This window comes from Osmerus mordax, chromosome 11 (assembly GCF_038355195.1).
Source record: "Osmerus mordax isolate fOsmMor3 chromosome 11, fOsmMor3.pri, whole genome shotgun sequence".
Lineage (NCBI taxonomy): Eukaryota > Metazoa > Chordata > Actinopteri > Osmeriformes > Osmeridae > Osmerus > Osmerus mordax.
Genome location: NC_090060.1, coordinates 2,808,572 through 2,830,955, shown reverse-complemented (window position 1 = coordinate 2,830,955; position 22,384 = coordinate 2,808,572). Strand labels below are relative to the sequence as shown.

General features: G+C 47.1%; 1 protein-coding gene across 1 annotated transcript in view; it reads left to right on the top strand.

The window, feature by feature from the left end:
- The window catches only part of si (sucrase-isomaltase), a 41,042-nt gene extending 24,716 nt beyond the window's left edge, over positions 1-16,326 (top strand). Inside the window, 29 exon segments of the mRNA XM_067246607.1 lie at positions 319-475; positions 477-530; positions 883-1,089; positions 1,208-1,358; positions 1,632-1,804; positions 2,785-2,881; positions 3,732-3,844; positions 4,240-4,365; positions 4,496-4,624; positions 4,881-4,994; positions 5,092-5,101; positions 5,104-5,138; positions 5,140-5,154; positions 5,270-5,386; positions 5,540-5,611; positions 5,614-5,632; positions 5,805-5,943; positions 6,074-6,207; positions 6,311-6,345; positions 6,777-6,851; positions 6,853-6,894; positions 10,085-10,233; positions 10,370-10,454; positions 10,602-10,658; positions 10,892-11,016; positions 11,333-11,421; positions 12,261-12,310; positions 13,179-13,349; positions 15,984-16,326. Coding sequence (XP_067102708.1) covers positions 319-475; positions 477-530; positions 883-1,089; positions 1,208-1,358; positions 1,632-1,804; positions 2,785-2,881; positions 3,732-3,844; positions 4,240-4,365; positions 4,496-4,624; positions 4,881-4,994; positions 5,092-5,101; positions 5,104-5,138; positions 5,140-5,154; positions 5,270-5,386; positions 5,540-5,611; positions 5,614-5,632; positions 5,805-5,943; positions 6,074-6,207; positions 6,311-6,345; positions 6,777-6,851; positions 6,853-6,894; positions 10,085-10,233; positions 10,370-10,454; positions 10,602-10,658; positions 10,892-11,016; positions 11,333-11,421; positions 12,261-12,310; positions 13,179-13,349; positions 15,984-16,079 — 2,836 coding nt within the window. The 3' untranslated portion in view covers positions 16,080-16,326.
- The last annotated feature ends 6,058 nt before the right edge of the window (positions 16,327-22,384 follow it).

The following is a 22,384-nucleotide window of genomic DNA, read 5'->3' as shown; positions in this document are numbered from 1 at the left end:
AATCAGAATGTATATGTTCTCAAGGTCTCCCTGTTATGACACACACACATGCACACAATGACTCTTGCCGTTATACCAGACTCAATTGCAGTGTGAAGGTTAATGGGATGTTGAGTCTAAAAACAGGTTAGGATGAGACACAGGTTCAACGTATACAGTAGGCATTGGATAGGCTGCCATGGCCTTGTCAAGCTAAGCACCTTATCAGGACTGATTGTCAACACACTCCAACTGCAAAATGAGGAATGGTGACTTTGATGGTCACACGCAAAAGTGACACACGCACATGCAACTCTCTCTCTTTGTGTCATCCCCCCCCCCGCCCCCCCCCCCCCCCGCCCCCCCCCCCCCCCCGCCCCCCCCCCCCCCCCCCCCCCAGGTGCTGTCCCTGCGGGGCCTGGCTCTGCAGCTGGGTGAGACGTATAAAGTCAACTGGGACCAGGTCCAGGCTGACCACCAGCGCTTCGACTGTTACCCCCGAGGAGGGCAGCGACGAGGCCAAGTGTCGGTCTAGGGGATGCATCTGGAGGGTGGGTGGGAGAGGAGCACGTGCACACGGTCCCGAACACACACGCGCACACGTGGAGACAATGGAAAGGCTTGGCCACACGTAGACACAGATAGACACGTGGCCACAAGCAGACGTGGCCAAACGCACACACAAACATACGCTCTCACACGTCATAACTCAGTGGTTTCACCCCTGCACGGTGTCTCATTCAGACACATTCTCTTTACTTGCAGCCAGACAAGCGCAGGCCTGTCACCATGTAAACGTGCTCTCTCTTTCTATCCCTCCTCCTCTCTCTCTCTCTCCCTCTCTCTCTCTCTCTCTCACTGTTACTCTCCCTTCCTCTTTCCCTCTCTGTCTCTCCCCCCCAGCCTTCCCACATAGACCGTGTTCCATGGTGTTACTACCCGGAAGACTACGGCTACACCACCTCCACGATCACCGAGAACGAGGAGGGACTGACCTTTGACCTCACCCGCAACCCCATGTATCGTAGCAGCGGCCGGCCGGACTCCCCCGACATCGACAAGCTCCGCGTGGAGATACGTTATCTCAGTTCCTACCTGCTCAAGTTCAAGGTAAGAAAGAGAGAGAGAGAGAGAGAGAGAGAGAGAGAGAGAGAGAGAGAGGAAAGGTTTGGCTATGAATTAGGAATGAAAGCCAAAATTAATTAGGATTGTATCCACCCCCCTCCAGATCTACGACCCTGCTAACAAACGGTTTGAGGTTCCTGTGCCCCTCTCCGTGCCCCCCAATCCGGAAACGGTCGAGGCCAACAGACTCTACAAGGTGGTGCTCAACGCTAACCCCTTTGGCATACGGGTCTACAGGAAGAGCACAGGCACCAAAATGTGAGGGTCCATCGCACACTGATGACATCATCAAACAGCCACAGTGCATTGACTAGAGCCTAGCCCAGAGCAAACCTTTAATTTGGCAAACTTACAAACTCTGTCTCTCTTCTCGTTGTTTCACACCCTATCTCTCCCCCTTTTTACTCCTCTCTCTCTCTCTCTCTCTCTCTCTCCATCTCTCTCTCCTCTGTCTGTCTGTCACTCTTTCGCTCTCTCTCTTCTTCACCCAATTACTCTATCTCCCCCTCGCTCTTTGATACTCTCGCTCTGTTGGGACTCGGCAGTGCCAGGCTTCACCTTCTCGGATATGTTTATCCAGATCTCCACCCGCCTGCCGTCTGAGTACGTCTACGGCTTTGGGGAGACGGAGCACAACACCTACAGGCACAACCTTAACTACAACACCTGGGGAATGTTCGCCAAGGATCAGCCCCCTGGGGTACATACACAAACACACGCACAATGCACGTTAGCAATGCACAAATAAATATGCAAACGTGCGCACATAAACACGTGTACACCTGCACATAAACGGAAATGTACACACACAGACACACACATGCTTTGTGTTTCCCTCGTACTCATTCACGCAGACACACAAACACACCCACACAAACCACACGCCCACCCCATTTGCAGTCCACTATTTTGAAGAACAGAGCTATCAAACTAATCCGATCAGAAGGGTGAGTAAAAACACAGAAGACATTGCTGAGGTGACATCAGATGTTACCGTACGTTGGCAGGCCAGTGGCGAGGAGTGCTTTTATGAAGTCATCTCAGTGATGTGTCTAGGCAGTCTGTGTGTGCAATGGACTGCTCCCATCAGCATTATCATGCTTTATTGCTGAGCTGTCATGACAACTCCACAGGGTTATACTGTGTGCTTGCTCCATTCTTCCGACTCTCACAATTTCACTGTGAGAGAGTCTGTGTGTCTGAGTCTGTGTGTGTGTGTTTAACTGCACTGCATGTCATTGTGTGTGTGTGTGTGCATTAGATTGTGTTAGTAGCCACACTCTGTCATTAGTTGTCAGACTTTGTTAGTGGACAAGCTAATGACCTTTCCTTCTCGACACACGCTATCGCGCCCTATCCGAGTGCCACACACACACACACACAAACTGGACCGCTCCTGGAAGGGATGATTTCACACATCAACACTGGTATGTGACAGGACAGAGGATGATTATGGATGATGATGTACCATTCACAGGTTCAACTGTAAGGATGTGTCTATCCATCATTCTTTATCCAGCCCTGCAGAAAACCCAGGGGAACGTGCACACACACACACACACACAGCATACCAGCCTTTCTTAATGGATTAACACATCTGCAAACTTTTTTTCATTCTGTCCCCCGCTCCCTCCTTCCCACCATCTCTCCCATGCCCTACCCATTCGACCTTGTTTACAGTATAAGATGAACTGTTATGGGGTCCATCCATTCTACATGGGACTGGAGCCCTCTGCCCACGCACACGGAGTTCTGCTTCTCAACAGCAACGCCATGGGTGAGGATCTCTCTCTCTCACACACACACACACGCACACACACACATACATACTCACACACATGCTCTCTCTCTCTCTCACACACACACACACACACACACACACACACACACACACACACACGCACACACATACATACTGACACACATGCTCTCTCTCTCTCACACACACACACACACTGACTTACCAAAGCATGTCATATAGTCTTGCAGACACACACACAAATATACTCACACACACATACTGACACACACATGCTCTCTCACACACACACACACACACTTACACAAAAACACACACACAGACTCTCACATACACACTGACTTACCACAGCACGTCACACAGTCTTTTAGACACATACTCTCACACACACCCATGTCAGTTCTCATGCATAGACTTATGCAAGTATATTTATGCATGAATGTGTGAAGTTCATATTGTACCATATGTTCCTCTGACAGAATTGAAGACTACGCCACATGCATTTAGCACCTTTCTTAACTCCTCTGCATCTGAAAATCATACACACCCATACCCACACCCACGCACACAATCACACGCGTCACCTGCAGAGACAGATGACTCTGAGAGAATACACAGCAGGTTGTCGTTCCTTCTGACATTTTACCTTGAAATGTTGAGGTTAGCACAATTGGTGGCAATTTTCTCTCTCAGTTTTTCTCTCTCTCTCTCTCTCTTCCCTATTTTGTCATTGAATTCCCCTTTAGAAACTTTACATATCATCTACATACACAAATAAACACACACACAAACACTGTCGCTAGGGTGGTAAGCGTAGTGTCCAGTGTATGTGTCCTGGTGTAAAGGCTAACCTGGTAGTGTGTTGCAGATGTGACATTCCAGCCCACCCCAGCACTCACCTACCGGACAATTGGGGGCATCTTGGACTTCTACATGGTCCTGGGACCCACCCCAGAACTCGTGGTCCAGGAGTACACTGCGGTGAGTTAGTGTGTGTATGCTTATGTGTGTGTGCCTGCCTATGACTGTGTGTTTTGTTGGAAGATTGAGCCTGTGTGTTTTGTCATGTGTACATGTGTGTGTACGTGCGTGTGTTTGTGTGTGTGATTTGTGTGTGTTTTGTCTGGCTCTAGGCCCTTGTTGATGGACTGTAGCAGCTGGGAGTTCCTCGCTTCATTGCCCCCTCATCTAGCCAATCTAAACACATACACACACACACACACACAGGTACACAACCTTAGACAAACACACATAGACTCATACACACACACTGGTACACTATCATATACAAACACACACACACTCACACACTTTGCAGCCGTCCCTTTTTCTCTCCCAGAAAACTTTCTTGCCTTGTTTTTGTTCTCTCCTCTCAGCTCATTGGCCGTCCCGTGCTCCCTGCCTATTGGTCCCTAGGGTTCCAGCTCTGTCGCTATGGATACGCCAATGACACAGAGATAGCAGACCTCTACAGCGACATGGTTGCAGCAGGCATTCCCTATGTACGCACTACCAAAACACACACACTCCTCAACACACAAATAAACATAGCATTCCCCACATCAGCTCAACCAAAACAAACTCCTCAACACAGCTTTCCCTAGGTAACCCCTGACCCTTGAACCCTGACAGGATGTGCAGTATGCAGACATCGACTACATGGAGCGGCAGCTAGACTTTGTCCTGGACAGCCAGTTCTTGGGTCTGCCAGCCCTGGTGGACCGCATGAGGGCAGAGGGCATGAGGTTCATCTTCATCCTGGTGAGGTCACTTTCTTGTGTGTGTGTCTGTGTGTGTAGGTGTGTTTGTGTGTGTGTGGGAGAAACCATGATGACGCTTGTGTGTGTGTGTGTGTGTGCGTGTGTGTGTGTGTTGTGTGTGTGTGTGTGTGTGTGTGTGTGTGTGTGTGTGTGTGTAGAAAACCATAATGATGCATGTGTGTGTGTGAGTGTGTGTGTGTGTGTGTGTGTGTGGAGAAACAATGATGACAAATGTGTGTGTGTGTGTGTGTATTCAGGACCCCGCCATCTCAGGAAACGAGACCATCTATCCCGCCTTTGAGCGTGGCATCACCGACGACGTCTTCATCCGATGGCCCATGGAACTTGGCAATGAAATCGTCTGGGGAAAGGTGATGAGGGAGGGACAGGGGAGAGGGAGGAGAAGGAAGAGGAATGATGGGGAGGAAGCTGCAATGACTCTGTCTCTTGATATGTGGTTCTCTCCAGGTGTGGCCTGATTTCCTAATGTCACTGTCGACGAGTCTCTCGACTGGGGAAACCCAAGTTCAGGTACCTGGCACTTCCTCAGTAAAGCTATATATTCAATCATTGAGCAGGACCGGATGATACTTCCTGATTTGGATCCAATAAGCAGTGAGGAAACAGTCTCTTTGTCTTTATGCAGAAGTACAGGTCCTTCGCAGCCTTCCCTGACTTCTTCCGGATCCAGACTGAAGTGTGGTGGCAGCGGGAGATTGAAGAGTTCTACAACAACACCATGAAGTTTGACGGGATCTGGATTGTGAGTGGCTCTGGGATCTAGGACCAAGAACCCTTCCCGGCTGCACATGCACACACCCTCACACACACACACACACACACACACACACACACACACGCACACTATCCTTCTCCAGGGTACTGAACCTTGATGGTCTGTCTGTGTGTTTTGAAGGACATGAATGAGCCTGCTAGTTTTGTCCATGGAACAGTGGGAGAGGTCTGTAAGGGAAACCAACTCTTGGAGACGGCCCTCCCTATATGCCACGTAAGACACACACACACACCAATCATGCAGAAAATCATCCACTGCACATTGCATTGGTAATAAGACTGAGATTGTATGTGCTGTGTACATACAATAAATATAATATTAATGTTTGTGTGTGTGTGTGTGTGTGTGTGTGTGTGTGTGTGTGTGTGTGTGTGTGTGTGTGAAGCTCTGGAGTCAAAGGAAAGGGGTCTGAACCACAAGACTCTGTGTATGAACAGTGAACAGTTCCTGAGGGATGGCACTCCAGTCAAACACTTTGATGTCCACAACCTTTATGGATGGTCCCACACCAAACCCACCTATGAGTGAGTGTGTGTGTGTGTTGATTGCTACATGTGTGTGGTCAGTTCACTGCATGTTTGTTTGTGTGTGTATCAGTGAAGTGTGTGTGTGTGTGTGTGTGTGTGGTAACACAGATGACCCTCTGCCTTGCAGTGCCCTCCTGAAGGTGACAGGGAAGAGGGGCATTGTGGTGACCCGGTCAACGTATCCATCCTCAGGAAAATGGTCGGGTCATTGGCTAGGAGACAACAATGCCAGCTGGGATCAGCTCTTCAAATCCATTATAGGTGTGTGTGTGTTTCAAACACTAGGTTTGACGTCCGTCATAAACCATAGAAACAAGCTTGTGTTTGTGTGTGGTCAGGTATTAAGTTCCTTTCTGTTTCGCAGGCATGATGGAGTTCAGTTTGTTTGGCATTCCTTATGTAAGTTTATATGACCCCACATGTCTCTTAGGGCAGGAATCTGTCATCTCCTCCCACTTATAGACATGGTGTCAAGTAGTATAACGCTTTAACAAGTATTACAATCAATAGATAAACTCTGTTCTGTTGTTGGTTGTCTCTATCTGTCTCAATCTTCTCTCTATTCTCTCTCTCCCCTCTGTATGTCTCCTTCCTTTTCCCCTTTATCCCTCCCTCTCCCTCTATTATCTCTCCATCCTCTCTCCATGTCATCATCCTCTTTCCCTGTCTCTCTCGCTCTCTCTCTGTCTCTCTCTCTCTCTTTCTCTCTGTCTCTCTCTCTCTCTCTCTCTCTCTCTCTTCTCTCTCTCTCTCTCTCTCTCTCTCTCTCTCTCTCTCTCTCTCTCTCTCTGTCTCTCTCTCTCTCTTTCTCTGTCTCTCTCCTCTCACAGACTGGAGCAGACATTTGTGGCTTCTTCAACCATCCTGATTATGAGATGTGTCTTCGCTGGATGCAGCTCGGAGCTTTTCTACCCATACTCCCGCAACCACAACGGCAAGGGCAACCCTGTGAGTCAGCCTAAACACTGTACACACACACGTCCACACAAACATACCCGCCTGCCTCTATACACTCACACTCCAGCTATTCCTGTGTTTCTCTCCCTCTGTTTCTCTCACTCTCTGGGTCTGTGACAGACACACGCAACCTGTCTTTCTCTTTCTATCTTTTCCTTTTTATATAGTATGTCAGTCTCACACACACCTTGTGTTCACTAGAACTTGCTCTGCAGAGTAGTGTGGCGGTGGCGTTCTCTGCGACGGTGACCTTTGCGAGTGTTGGAACCCATCTGACAGAATCCAATAACGGGCGTCCGGCGATCGATCTGGCGGAGCTAGATTTCCTCACCCCCGCGAGTTGGAATACGACACCCACAGAGTGGCGGGGTGTGTGTGTATGTGTGTGTGAAGTGAGATATAATTGAATTTCAAGGGTGATCTAAGGCCCACCGATTCACACACAAACCGCACATACACACAACCACAATCATTTAATAATGGCTCGCAAATGGGTGTTCAAACGAGGAGAAAATTGAGCGAAAAGTACACTCCACAGGAGACAAGGAGGTGGGATAGGCAGGGGGTGGGGGGGTGGGGGGGGTGGTGGGGGGGGGGTGGTGGGGGGGGGGGGTTGTGAGACGTGTGTACAAAAGAGAGGCAGTTACAGGTGACTGCATGTTCCCATGTAAACTAGTGACAGTTTGAAGGGTGAGTGGAAAGGGAACTTGTGGAAGCTGGATGACAGGGAAAGATGCAGTAAGGGAGGGAGGGAGGGAGGGAGGGAGGGAGGGAGGGGAGGGAGGGAGGGAGGGAGGGAGGGAGGGAGGGAGGGAGGGAGGGAGGGGAGGGAGGGAGGGAGGGAGGGAGGGAGGGAGGGAGGGAGGGAGAAATAAGGAAGGAGAAAGTGAGGGAGAGAGAGGGGGAGGGAGAGGCAGGGAGGAAAAGAGGGAGAGGGAGAGAGGGGGAGGCAGGGGATAGGTGTGTCTGGAGGACGTCCAGACACAACCAGACACAGAGAGAGAGACACAGAGACAGAGACAGAGAAAGAGAGAGAGAGACTGAGAAAGACATGTTTGCAATCTCAGAAAAGGTGTGTATGTGTGTGCAATGTGTTTGTGCATGTGTGTGTGTTGATCTGGAGAGGTGGGTGTTCCCTCTGCTGTGTTACAGCAGACTGCTCGGGCCGATCACCCATCCAGAATGTCTCAGGGTCAGAGGGACTGGTCCCTCCCTCTCTCTCTCTCTCTCTCCTCTCATCTCTCCTCTCTCTCGTCTCTCTCTCTCTCCTCTCTCATCTCTCTCTCTCTCTCTCCTCTCTCTCTCTCTCTCTCTCACACACACACACTCACACTCCTCTTCATCAGGTCTCGTATCTTCACCTGCTTTCCCTGAAATATCTCCAGGAAGCGCAAACAGCAGAGTTATGGTTGAGTCATAACCCAGCTGTGTGTGTGTGTGTTTTTTGTGTTTTACTTTATGTGAAGTCACCATTATGTAACTTTGTCTTTGTTTGTTTTTTTGTGCAATGGATCAATTGATGACTGACTCAGCACGTGTGTGTGTGTGTGTGTGTGTGTGTGTGTGTGTGTGTGTGTGTGTGTGTGTCTTTCATGGTGTGGGTTCACATGTTTTTATAATCAAAATAGCTCCAGTGACACTCCCTCTGCCCGCCCACCATATACACACACACACACACAGATCCACACACCCACTCTCTCTCACAAACACACACATTCACACAGACACACCTTCAGCCTCTAGAAGTATCCATTGGGTCTGCTGGGTAACTGGAACCTACTCATCGCTCTTATACAGAAATATGATACTCATTACAGTTTCTCTGTCCTGCCTCTGCACAGAATGGCACTCTCTCTTTTACACACATACACACACACACACACACACAAACAGGCAGCGAGGGAACAAGAATTTTGAGGTCAATGAAGTTTCCAGAAGAAGTCCCACTTTGAATCCAGTTCCAGGTATGACACATGAAGCTACCCAAAGTCATAGTGTAGCTGACCTTGCCAAAGTCTTGACTGCTTAATACGCCAACCAGAAACCAAAAACTTTCTAAACAAATTTTAGAATATAGTAGGTAGTGACTTTCTCGTTCTCTCTCTCTCCCTCCTTCCCTTTTATGTTGCCCTTATCCCACAAGAACACACACACACACACAAACACACACTAAGCTGGGAGGAGATTAGTAGCCACCCTGCACCTTCAATTAAGTGAGTTAATTATAGAGCTGTGGGCTAAGGACGTCCACACTGAGGGTACAAGCTGACCCTCAAACACACACACGCATACTGTACATGCATACACACACATACTCATGCACACACACAGTCATACACACACACTTACCTGCCATAGCAACCCAGCATTCGCAGACAGGATGTAGTGTTTTGGCTAAGTGAGCAGCGTTGCAGACAGAGACTCCCCAGTCTCTACACGATTATAATAGTGGACAGTTTTTCTCCTGGATATGAAATGATCAAATCAGACGAGTCATGGTTCACCAGATAATGGATCGTTGCTGTCTTCCTCCTGTACCTGAGCCATTAAACACACCAGTGCCTTATGGCTGCAGCTTTGGCAACCCGCCACTCTCTCCTGCTCCTCCTTTGCTTTTATTCTTCAGCCTCATTTGAGCTTTTTTCTGTTCTGCACTTGAAAGACAAACACCCCTCCACACACACACAAACACACACACACACAGACCCAGTATAACTGGTTCCAGTGGGTCACATCTGCTTTGCGCTCAACTGTATTTGAGAAACTGCTTTGCTCGTGCTTATGTGTGTGTGTGTGTGTGTGTGTGTGTGTGTGTGTGTGTGTGTGTGTGCGCGCACGTGTGCATGCCTGCGTGTGCGAGTCTATTGTCCTCATTACAGTATGTTCCATAAACTGAGCTATATCTGAACAGAGTACGTCCCAGTTCTGCTGAGGAACACCAAAGTGTGTTTCCTGCCCTCTCTCATGTTCTCACTCCAACACAAGTGAGACCATGCATTAATCATGTCTCCATAACCACACCGCCACATCACGACCGACTGAAGCACTTGAGTGTATTAGGTTTACATACGTGCATTCACTGTAGCAGGGGTTCAATGTTAGGATGTCTCTTACAATCTTTGCGGTGTGTGTTTGTGTGTGTGTGTGTGTGTGTCTGTATATGCGTGTGTGTGTTTTACAGAGACAAGACCCGGTTGCCTGGGATGATGCATTTTCTGAGGCTTCTCGTGACGTGCTAAACATCCGCTACACACTCCTTCCCTACCTCTACACACTCATGTTTGAAGCTCACACACAAGGAAGCACTGTGGTTCGACCACTGCTGCATGAGTGAGTACACACCCACACACACACACACATGCACACACACACTCATGTAGAGACAGTATACACCCAGGAACACACACATACACCACACACACAGATCAATTACTCGCATGTATAAGTGTTTGCGATATTGTTCCAGGTTTGTGAATGACAGACAGACCTGGGACATCCATAAGCAGTTCCTCTGGGGTCCAGCTCTACTTATTACCCCTGCTCTGGATCTGGTAACACACACACACACACACACACACACACTCACACACACTCACAGATGCACCTACAAATAAACCCATTCAGGAGTCCTCTCCTGTTGAACTCTATGAGAATAATAAGTAGTGAATTTGTCCTGAAGCTGTGTGCTTTATTGACAGGGGGTCAGGGAGGTGAAGGGATACGTCCCCGATGCTCGTTGGTATGACTTCCACACGGTGAGTCACACACACACATTATACAAAATAATGCATATACCCTGTAGTTAGAACTTTATTCATTCAAACAATGAGCAGTATGTGAAATAGGAGAAACATTTTTCTCTCCTCTTCCTCTCCTCCTCCTCCTCTCCTCCTCCTCCTCTTCTTCCGCCTCCTCCTCCTCTTTCTCCTCCTCCTCCTCCTCTTCTTCCGCCTCTTCCTCCTCCTCCTCTTCTTCCTCCTCCTCTCAGGCAACAGATGTGAAGATAAGGGGCCAGATGGTAACCATGCCAACCCCTCTTAACCACATCAACCTTCATGTGAGGGGAGGCTATATCCTCCCCTGGCAGAAACCAGAGAACAACACATTCTACAGGTGTGTGGTGTTTGTGTGGGTGTGTGTTAGTTCTCTGTGGAGTGGCCTTCATTAGACTGTAGTTGGGGTTAGCTTACCAAGGAAGCGTGCATATGAACTGTCCTCAGACAGAGATATAAATAAACTCCCATAGTGCACTGCAGCTGATCTACACTTGCCATTGTCCTTCAGCAGTCTGCAATCACCTTCTCTCTCCCCCCCTCTCTTTCTATTTATCCATCTTTCCCCCTCTCTTGCTCCATCTCTCACTCTCTCTTTCTTTCACTCCCTCTCCCTCCCCCCCTCACTCTTTCTCTCTTTTTCTCCTCTGTCCTAGTCGGAGGAATCCTTTAGGGCTAATCGTTGCCCTGAGCGACAGTGGGACAGCTCAAGGTTCACTGTTCTGGGATGATGGCGAGGGGATTGGTGAGTACTGGACTGTTTGAAGTGTGTTTGTGACTGTATCTTTTGTTAGAAGGGTTCTTTGTATTGAGTAACAAAGAGAAAGAAAGAGAAAGAGAGAGAAAGAGCATGTGTGAAAGTGTCAGTGAGGGGGAGAGACAGAGAGAGAGAGAGAGAGAGAGAGAGAGAGAGAGAGAGAGAGAGAGAGAGAGAGAGAGAGAGAGAGAGAGAGAGAGAAGGGGGATGGCATAGAAGAGGAGTGACAGAAACTATTACTATAATGCCCCTCGTCTCTGCCTGTAAATATGCTCTCCATCAATCACTCTTTTATCTCCTCTCTCTCTCTACCTCTCTCTCTCTCTCTCTCCTCCCATCTGTCTCGATCTGTTCCCCCTTCTCTCTCCTCTTCAGTCTCAGCCCTCTCTCCCTAAATAATACTCACCCTTTCCTTCTCCCTCCCTCCTCCTCTCCTCTTTATACTTCTTTCTTTATCTTTCTCTGTCATTCACATTTATACTTTGTTTGTTGCTTCATATACGGTCTCAATCTTCCTCCAATTATCTTCCCTGTTTTATTAATATGTCACAATTCATGCTGCAACCACTATCCCTCTCTCCAACTATTTTTCTCACTCCCACACATTCTCTCTGTCTCCCTCTCTCTCACACTCTCTCTCTCTCTGTATGTTTCACTATCGCTCTCCCACACTCTCTCTGTCTCTCCCTATCTTTCTCTTATACTCTCTGACACACTCTCTCTGTATCTCTTACTAGTTGTCTCTCCCACTAGCTCGCTCTCTCTCTTTATCCTACCCGCCCTCCCTCCATCTCACAGTAATCCATCTCATGTCTTCCTCTCTCCAGACACCTATGAGAAGGGTCAGTACCTGCTCACCTCTTTCACAGCCTCCTCGGTGAGTCCAAGCATGGGGCACCTCCAGAGCTTTAGCCCCAGGGGTCAAGGGTCACGCACAACCAGTCTAACTAACTGACACACATATGGATGGGCAAAATCTGTGGTTCCACCCCACTGCTTACACCTGTCAGTTCAGATCAGAGGCGTTTCAGAGAAGGGTCAAATGAAGCAGCAGCTTTTGTGTTGTTTTTCCCTGAGATTGGTCAGACCGTGTGTAACCCTTCATCTGGGGACAAGTAGGATGTGTGTGTGTGTGTGTTTGTGCATGGTTGGACAGAAACTGAGTCACCACTAGGACTAATGGGAATAGCCAAGCCCACCCTCTGTGCAGCCAAGTGCTCCACAAACACACATATGCACACACACACACATCACAAACACGTTACAAACACACAATCACGCAAGCACACATAAAAGGCTCACGTACACACACACTCTTTGCCAAACATCTGTGGCTGTCCTCTGCCTAGCATCAGACCCATTCCAAAGCAATTTCACACTGCGATAAGGCAGACGTACAGTCTCACCGCCAGTAAGAGGCGGTGAGAACACACACAAAAACTCTGGTTTCTGTGTGTGTTTCTGTGTGTGTTTGTGTCTGTGTGTGCAAATGCTGACTGCTGGCTTTAGGACATGTCAGTCTTGGCATGGAATATAATCTAGGGGAGTAAGTAGAGAATATATGAACATCCAGAGTACAGGTAATGTTATTTGTCTGTAGCTGACCATGTCTCTATCTCTTTTTTTCACTCTCTCCCTCCCCAATCACTCTCATTTACCCCTTCCTCCTTCCCCTTCCAACCCCTTTCTCTTTCATTCACTCTTCCTCCTCTCCCTCCCTCCTCCCTGGTCCTCCTCTACACCAGAACACCCTCTCCAGTCGGGTGGTCCACCAGGGCTTGTCCCCGGCTGACCGGCTGGTCCTGGGCCAGGTCAAGGTGTGGGGGTCTGGGGCTGTGCCCATCACGGAGGTCATACTGCAGGACGAGATGGGCATTGCACAAAATCTGACCCACAAGCACAACACCACCACGCAGGTACATTGGAACACCACAGGAACGCACACACACACCGAACACAACACATACTAACGGCTTCTTCATATGTTCTTTTATCAGAGAGCGTAACCTCCAATGAATCCATGACCATTCAACACGTTAACTTAATATTAACCCACCTCATCTCCCAGCCCCGTGGCTGTGTCTAATAGCTCTGAACACTGCGGTCACCTTGCAGGTCTAATGAATATGAGCTATGGGTTGGAGAGCCAGCCAGAGAGGGTCACAAGGGTGCATCTCAATCCACTTAAGTGGCCTCCTCTCATTTTGGTCCTCTCCTTGATTTCCACTGATTGTGAAAAATACTGGGCTGGTGAGAGGTGTGTGTGTGTGTGTGTGTGTGTGTGTGTGTGTGTGTGTGTGTGTGTGTGTGTGTGTGTGTGTGTGTGTGTGTGTGTGTGTGTGAAGAATCTGCTTTCTCATTCTCCCAGATAAGTGTTTGTTCAAGTTGAGATCAAGGATATGCACAGGCAGTGATGTGTAAAGACAATACTACGAACAGGCAATGGTGTTGGTATATACGGCAGTGGTACGTGCAGGAGCTGATTTAAATCTCAAGACAAAACCAATCAACAGCAGGAGGAAGCAGGAGCAGGAAAGTCAGTCAATCCCAGACTAGGTTGATTATTCTGACGCTAATGACATCATCTGACTGTCTGGGTGACTCGTGCATGTAGTCAGCCACGCCAGCATCCACCGGTAACCCATAGAAACCCCAAACAGCCGTATTTTGGAGGGAGCTGAAGAGGTAGACTCATTTTAGGGAATGAAAGCCCAGATGGGAGACCTTGTCGAGGCAGAGTGCGTCTGGATTCGAATAAGTGGTGTTTCAGAGCAGACCCATCCATTCATCTGCGCCACATTCACAGTGAGTGTGAAATCGCTTTGCACCGGCACGCCGTTTTGAGTGTCAGTCACCACGTGTGAGAGGCAGGGGGAGGGAGTGTTGACTGTTTCTAAGCGTGTCCGTATTGTTAGCAGCCATTCACACGTACATACAGGTAGACTACAATCATGGATGATGTAGGAATGATCATGTTTTTTTGCAGTTTTCAGGCACAATAAATGGGCCTGTGATAACCATGATTTGGTCTCTGAGAGCAGTGCAAGACTGTAAACATGCACTTAGCCATTGTCCTTGTTCCAAGACATCAGGAGAGTAAAATGGAGATAACTGATGAATGAACTGAATGGTGGACATGCTCTAGCAGTTGCTACTCTAGGGCTACACTGCATGGCTATAGACACACACACCCAAACGCACACTGAGGGCCCTATTTTAACGATCTGAAACGCAAGTATCAAAACACAAAGCGCAAGTAACTCTGTGGGCGGGACTCCGGCGCTGTTGCTATTATAGCGGCGGGATAAATGACTTTGCGCCTGACGCAAATCTAAAATGGGTTGGTCCGAAGTAGCTACATTACTAATGGGTGTGGTTTGGGCGTAACGTGCAATAAGCCAATCAGAGCGTCATCTCACATACCCTTTAAGAGCAGGCGCGCTTGTTCCATGGCGGATTGCTATTATAACGGCGGATTTGCCAGGCGCACGTCAGGAGAGGTTCACAGCCGAGGAGGCCGACGTTCTCGTCAGGGCCGTAAAAGATAGAGAAGTGACATGGTATGGGAAAGGCAGAGCAGTTTTCTCATTGCACTAAGTTGCCCACCCATGCTGCTCATTCAAATTCTTAGTCTTATTTTTATATATATTTTAATTTTATGTTAATTTTATTTATTTTTGTTATATTTTTCAATTATTTAGTTCTTAGAATTATTTTAACCATTGTACTTTTTTAAGCTTAATTTAAGACCCGTATATGTTTATTGTTTGCAACTTCCTGCCACAGTAAATTCTGTGTTTGTGTAACATACATGGCGAATAAACCGAATTCTGATTCTGATTGGGATGGGAGAAAAATCCACCCAAATTAGCTTCGGTTGAACAGGCGTGGGAGGAAATTGCTACAATTGTCACAAATCAAGTTCACATACATAGAGATTTCTCATGAAAATATTTGTAATCATTGACATGAAAGAAATGTAACACAGCCATACAATAAATCAAAACAATTTAAGTAGCTTCGCAGTAGCAAGAAGACCCTGGCCTCGCCAGCAGTGCGCAAGGGCCAAGCATGCGCCCTTAAAATAGCATCTGAATAACGCGCCATTGACTTTAGACTACGTTTTTCCTGGTCTGTGGCGGAATCGTTTTTCTGAAACTGCAAAATAGCACCAGGGAACGTTTGCGCCGGAACACACCTCCTTTTTTCGCTGAACCGCCCCCGGGAGTGCAAGGTCATTCCCTAATTTACCGACGTGCGTCTGTGGAGGGAAGCAACAGCAAACTAGGAATGATACTTGCGTCGTTGGCAAAGTCAATTGCGCTGGATGCAAGATAGGGCCCTGACTTACACTCTCACTGTCTGTTCATGCATCCTCTGTCAGTCTCAGGACATTGGGATTGTGTGCGAGCACATGTATGTGTGTGAGTGTGTGTGTGTGTGTGTGTGTATGTGTATACATGGAAATGCCTGCATGCCTCTCTCTCTCTCTCTTGTCTTCCTTTATGTCTCCCGCCCTCCCTTCATCCTGTGTTTCTCTGGACCTCCAGGAGCTGATCGCAGATGCCAGCACCAAACCTGTCTTCGTTGACCAGGTGTTTACCATCACCTGGAAGACCAGCGTCAGACAGCGGACACCTCAGTAGAATGCTGACGACCAATCAGCCTGGGAGTGGGAGTGGCCTTCAAACACGCCACCGTGTCACTGAGAATGTGCTGGAATGGTATAAGTCTGTAATCAAGAGGCTGTTTTTATGAGCTCCATTTTCGACGCTGTCTCTGGGAAAGCTGCCGTGCTGGCTTTGGGGACATGCTCGTCCAGCTCTGTTGAAGAGCGTTTCTGTTTCTCACTGTGGATCGTGTGATGTAAATAAAAATAAAATTCTACGACTGCATGGTTGTTGTGTGACTTTGGAGTCCTGGGTTTCAGAGAGCGAGACTGATTCTCAAGATAGACTCTGCTGCACTACGTGGGATGGGAGAAGGGAGGAGAGGAGGAGAAGAATAGCTTAGAAGAAAAGAGAGGAGGAGAGGGAGAGGAGGAGAAGAGAGGAGGAGAGGAAGAAAAGAGAGGATGGGAGGGGGAGAAGAGAGGAGGGGACAGAGAGGAACAAATAGTTGTGCAATGAGATGTCCCTCGGAAGCAAACAACTGAAGAGGAACTAAGTGCCTTCACAACTTAGTGTGTGTGTGTTTTGTGTTTGTGTATGTGTGAATGAAATCAGACATTAATTGTGACTCTCACCTGCGGCGAGCCATCTACCTGTGCACGAGTCATTACCCCCACATATAACGTTACAATAATCAATTATTCATTCTGCAGTAAACATAATGATATCAATTTAGCCATGGGGACCTCAGATTGATTTCTGCTCTTATCGGCAGTGTGCATCTGTATGTGAGTGTATGTGTCTGTGTGTGTGTGTCACCCAGCCCTGTCTTTGCTGAAATGCCAATGTGTGATTTATCCAGACCAAAGTAATCCATTTTGCACAGCCTGTCTGTGAGAGAGGGATCTGTAAGCCACAGGATAGCCAGACAGTCTTAATTGAACATGTGATCTGACTGTGCTTCACTTCCTGCATGAAATCCCAAATCATTATCCTTTCTGTCAGGCACACACACACACACACATACAGTACTCTTACTCTATATGTATCCTGGAATGTCAAACAGCAACACACTCATATTACAGATTGTGCTTATACAATGCTATAGGAAGAACATGGTTCATGGAAATTGCATTTCGGCTTTTATGGGACAGAGATGGTGAAGAGCATGATGTAAGGGAAGGAGAGAGAGGGGTGGACATGCAGGAAATGACCCAGGCAGAATACAAACCCAGGCCTCTGCAGTAACACTTGACATACACACTTATCCGAGGAGCCACTGGGGCACTGCAGGGAAGAACTTCGTTATGAGAACCGAACTCACTCACTGCTTATTCGATCTCCTTAAATCTATTGAGACAATAAAAGTGTATGGTCTATATTTTTACCACAGTATAGAAAGATGTGTTATTTCACCAGACAATGTTGTATGTTTATTGAACAGCAAGAACAGTGTGTCTTTGTTGCTGTGAGTGAATGACAGACGAGTTGGAGATAAAAGGAGAAAACGACAAAAGAATGGGCCAACATGAAAGCGGGGAGAAGCACTCAGACCACATCAAAGTGTTGTAGTGGATGTTCGGCCCACTCACTAGAACTTATCATCCCTGTGTACACAACCCTATACATTTGTTTATTCTGTAAAGGGTTATGTGTGTGTGTGTGTGTGTTAATAATTTCACATACACACACACGTGACTTCCTTCTTGCATAAACAGTTGTGACATTGCCTCAGTCAGAGAGCACATTGTCAGAGGCAGGACGGAATGAGATATCAGCACACGGGTGGATTTGGGTGTGTGCACGTGTGTTTGTGAGTGTGTGTGTTTGTGAGTGGTCGGTGCTATTGTAATGGATATTACAGTAAGCTGTCAAGGGCTCTGTCATCTTCCATTCTGTTAATTGACAAGACGTGAACTGGTGAAACCACAGGGCCCAATCCTGAGAGAGAGAGAATGGAGGAGGGAGATTGAGAAAAATAGAGGAAGAGAGAACATTATATTGACTCCCTTCTTCACCACTCCTACTACACAAACCCAGACACACACACACACGGTTGGTGAATAGCAGCACAGCAGTGAGGATCATGAGCAGGACAGCCAATCTAGAAATTCCAGTGGATCTCTAACTCAGTCTGACAAGGAGGGTAAATAACTGTAATATTCAATAACTGGCTCATCTACTTAGTGTCACAGCCATTGATATCACATTGTGAATGTATGAGTGAGTGTGTGTATATATGTATTTGTGTGTCTATAGTACGTGTGTGTACAGTATGTGTGTGTACAGTACATGTGTGTACAGTGTGTGTGTGTGTGTGTGTCTATAGTATGTGTGTGTACAGTATGTGTGTGTACAGTACATGTGTGTACAGTATGTGTGTGTGTGTGTGTGTGTGTCTATAGTACATGTGTGTAGGGGGGGGGCTATCTTTAACAATGAATTTCATGAAAAGTTCCAAAGAAAGAAGACAAATATTCTCTTTTGTTATCATTCGTTTCTTCATTTTCTCTAAAAGAGCTCAAAAAGAAACTATTTTAAACACAACGAGTTTTTGAAGGTGATCCCTTTTCTGCTTTTGCTGCATTGTGTAAATGTTCAGCTTATTGTTTTATTAAACTCTGTCTCTGATACCAAGATAATTCTTCATTTCGAATGGAAATCAATCTCTGTTTGCGCTATTCTTGGCTCTTCTCTCTTGATTTTGGGGCGAGAGATAGAGAAGTAGGAGATATTGTAGGTTCGATGCAAATCTGTCATTGTGGTGCACAAGGAGAAAAATTGTTGGATGGCTGTGTTTTAAAATTTGAGCATTCACAGATAGACAAAGACTGGATTTCTGAGAAAATATGATTTGTTATTTCTTTTCTTTTCTCTCTTTCCCTCTTTTCCTCTCTGCTGCTCTCTCTCTCTCTCTGCCTTCAAGCATACACACACATGCACACACACCCACATGCGCACGCCCATTGAGATGCGTCTGTCTTCCTCTCAGCATGTGCAGAGTTACACCTCTGACAGCCCAATGACACCCTGTCTCACCAAATCCTCACGACCAATTTCACCGCGTGCCACACACACACAGACATGCACTCACACATACGTACGTGATTTCACTGTCGTTGGCGCACTCTCTCTCTCAAACACACACCCGGAAACACACCTACAGACACAATCTTACCTGGTAGTCACGAACCATTTCACATTGTGACATTGAAGGCTTACCTACCCAATCTTCTCTTCACCTGCTTATGGTACTACTCACCCATGGACAGGAGAGGACAGGAGAAAACAAGGGAGAGATGAGAGGAGACGAGAAGAGCAGAGAAGAGAGAGATGAGAAGAAAAAGAGAAGAGAAGAAAGGAGGGCAGAGGGGAGGAGAGGTGGAAGAGGCAGAGGAGAGGGGGCATATGAGGAGAGAGATTTGTTAAGAGTTGTCATGGTTATGAAAAATACAGTAGAATCCCATGACTGGAGATCAGAAGCCACCAGGAGACCTTCTGATTGGTGAATCAAAGCTTGGTGGGTGACCAGGGAGTTTTTGATTGGATGGTCGGATCTGGGCTGTAGAGCTCAGTAGATCTCAGGACAGATTTTATTGAGATGCCATATGTTTGGGATGGATAGTACCTTTGGGTACAGATCCAGAACCAGTCACCTCACACATATCCTGCGATTAAGAGGACGGATGCCATTCTGGTCTGGGATCCGTCAGGTCCAGAGGCTACATTTTTACAGATGTTCTGGGATGTGATGCTACCCTACTCCTGAAGCCTCCATATGAGAAGAATGACTGTAATTACTAATCTTCATTAAAGCACATCTGCTCTCATAAAGACTTCTTCAGGTGACATGACAATCATTATCATTGCCGTAATCACACTCATAATCATGCTTCTAATTCCCTTTGTAACTGTAATCATTGTTTTTTAATAGGTACCTTCGTAAGAGTAAGCCCTATTGCAAACGTGTCAGACCAGAGGGAGAGAGAGTGTGGGGGTATACACACTCACATACACACACACACTCACAGAAACATGTTCAAACACACACATACAAACATACAGTACACTAACACACACATACTCACAGAAACACATACACACACACATATGCATACACACATACAATAGACATACACAAACTCACAGAAAAACATACACTCACATATACGTACACATAACATATGTACCAGTAAGGACAGGCTATAGACATACTACCGGCAAGTTTTCACAGTGATCTCTTGGTTTGCTTCTGTCTTTATCTCCAACATCATGTTTAGATGTGAAACAGCATGCAGCCATCAAAGCAGCTACAATTTGTTGACCAACCAAGAGCCCTAGAGAGAAAGAGTTGTGTCAACTCCATTGCCTTCAATGAGACTGTTTTTGGACCTGAAAAGTTCCAAAAACTGAAAAGTTCCAAACAAAGCAGCAGTATCGTTGAGACACTGCTGTATGACAAGCACTGTTCGAAGTTCAGAAGTTAAATTCGCACCATGTTTAATCTTTTTTTGTTTTTGTTAATATTGTTTTGTTCAGTAGTTACCAAAAAACAATTTTTGTAGAGCTCCGCAATTGCTTAGGTGAGTTGTTCCATTAATTTCAATCTCCCGCTCAGCTTTGTTTTGAACAGTTTCGAGACACATGAACCACGTGACTACCTAGCTGCCTGACCCTCAGTTGACGCAACTCTTTCTCTCTATGTCTTTGGACCAACCCACATTACAGACCGGACGAATGATACAGCACATTCAGTTTGGAATAAGTTCATTCCATTTCCATTCCTCTTCTGCTCGGCTAGATGGCTTTTTCCTTTCCGGCATACAGCAGATTGTGTATTACAGTAATCACTGAAGGGTGGCTGCTCGTGCCCCTCCTCACAAATCAAAACGACACACACACACATGCACACACGGAGGCAGGTTCACACGAGCGTTCCTCACAAATCAAATCAGAACAAGGCGCACAAGCACACAGACGGTGCTTCGCCAATTGGCAGGGCCATCCATGCGATAAACAAGTTAAATATCACTGGAGATGGTGCGGGTGCGATTGCATCCCTTCCGGGTCAGTGGAGCCAACGAAACCCCCTCTGGAGGAGCGGCAGGGGTTTTTATCCTCCAGGAAGTAAAATCTTGCACCACCTGACAGGAAGTGACCTCACAAGGGAGGTCGAGGGGAAGCTCATCTACTCTTATCCATCCCACCTGGTCAGCATAAGGAGGACATCCCTCGGCAGCTGTTCTTGTACACTTTGAGAACATAATAACACCTTGAGGTCCCTACAGTAACGTGAGGAGGAAGGACCCCAGGAGTGAGCACACCTTAAATACCATCTGACCCAAAAGGTTGAATCAGTTCTCAATCTTGAGGAAAAGTTACATCCACAAAAGCAAGGAGTCTTCGAAGACATCTTCCTTTGTCAGGTAGTGGACCATGTCAGAGGGCCAGAGGCAAGTCAGGTTCCTTATTGTTGCCTGTAGTTGCCGAGGTAACACCATCAATTTCCTCTTGTTCTTTTTTTCTCGTTATTTTCTTGTGCACTTCACAATGGTCCAACCAACAGGTTCACCAAATACCATGGTGTAACCACTTACATTACATTTACATTTAGTCATTTAGCAGACGTTAAATGACTTACAGTAAGTACAGGGACATTCCCCCCTGAGGCAAGTAGGGTTAAGTGGAGGACACAACGTCAATTGACACGGCCGGAATAGAACTGGCAACCTTCAGATTACTAGCCCGACTCCCTCACCGCTCATCCATCTGACTCCCACTTGCACACCCACACCGCATAAATAAATGATAGGTGTGGGGGGCACAGCTGGAAAAGATAGGGAAAGATGCAGGGAAAGTGGTGAATCATGGAAATAAGAGAGAGAGAGAGAGAGAGAGAGAGAGAGAGAGAGAGAGAGAGAGAGAGAGAGAGAGAGAGAGAGAGAGAGAGAGAGAGAAGAATGCCTCTGATTGAGGTCAGTGATTCTCTCAGAGGAGACTCATTCTCATCATTGTCTGCCCCGTGAGAGAGAACTCCTTTCTCAGAGGTGATTCAGAAGGGGGCAGACCTTTTGAGCAGTTACGGGGTAACAGCTTGTTAATGCAGGAGTCTGTGTCTTTCAGGAACCTTCCAGAGGGAGGAGAACCTATGAAAACATGTTGCATCTCTGGGGAGGGGATCTCCAAGTCTGGCAGTTTAAATGTATCTTAGGACCATGGAATGGAGGTAGAGACTGTGTACTCTGCACATGTAGATAGCAAGAGAGAAAGAGATGGATGGGATACACACACGCACACATGCGTGCACACACTCACACACTGAGATGCTTCATCATCATTTA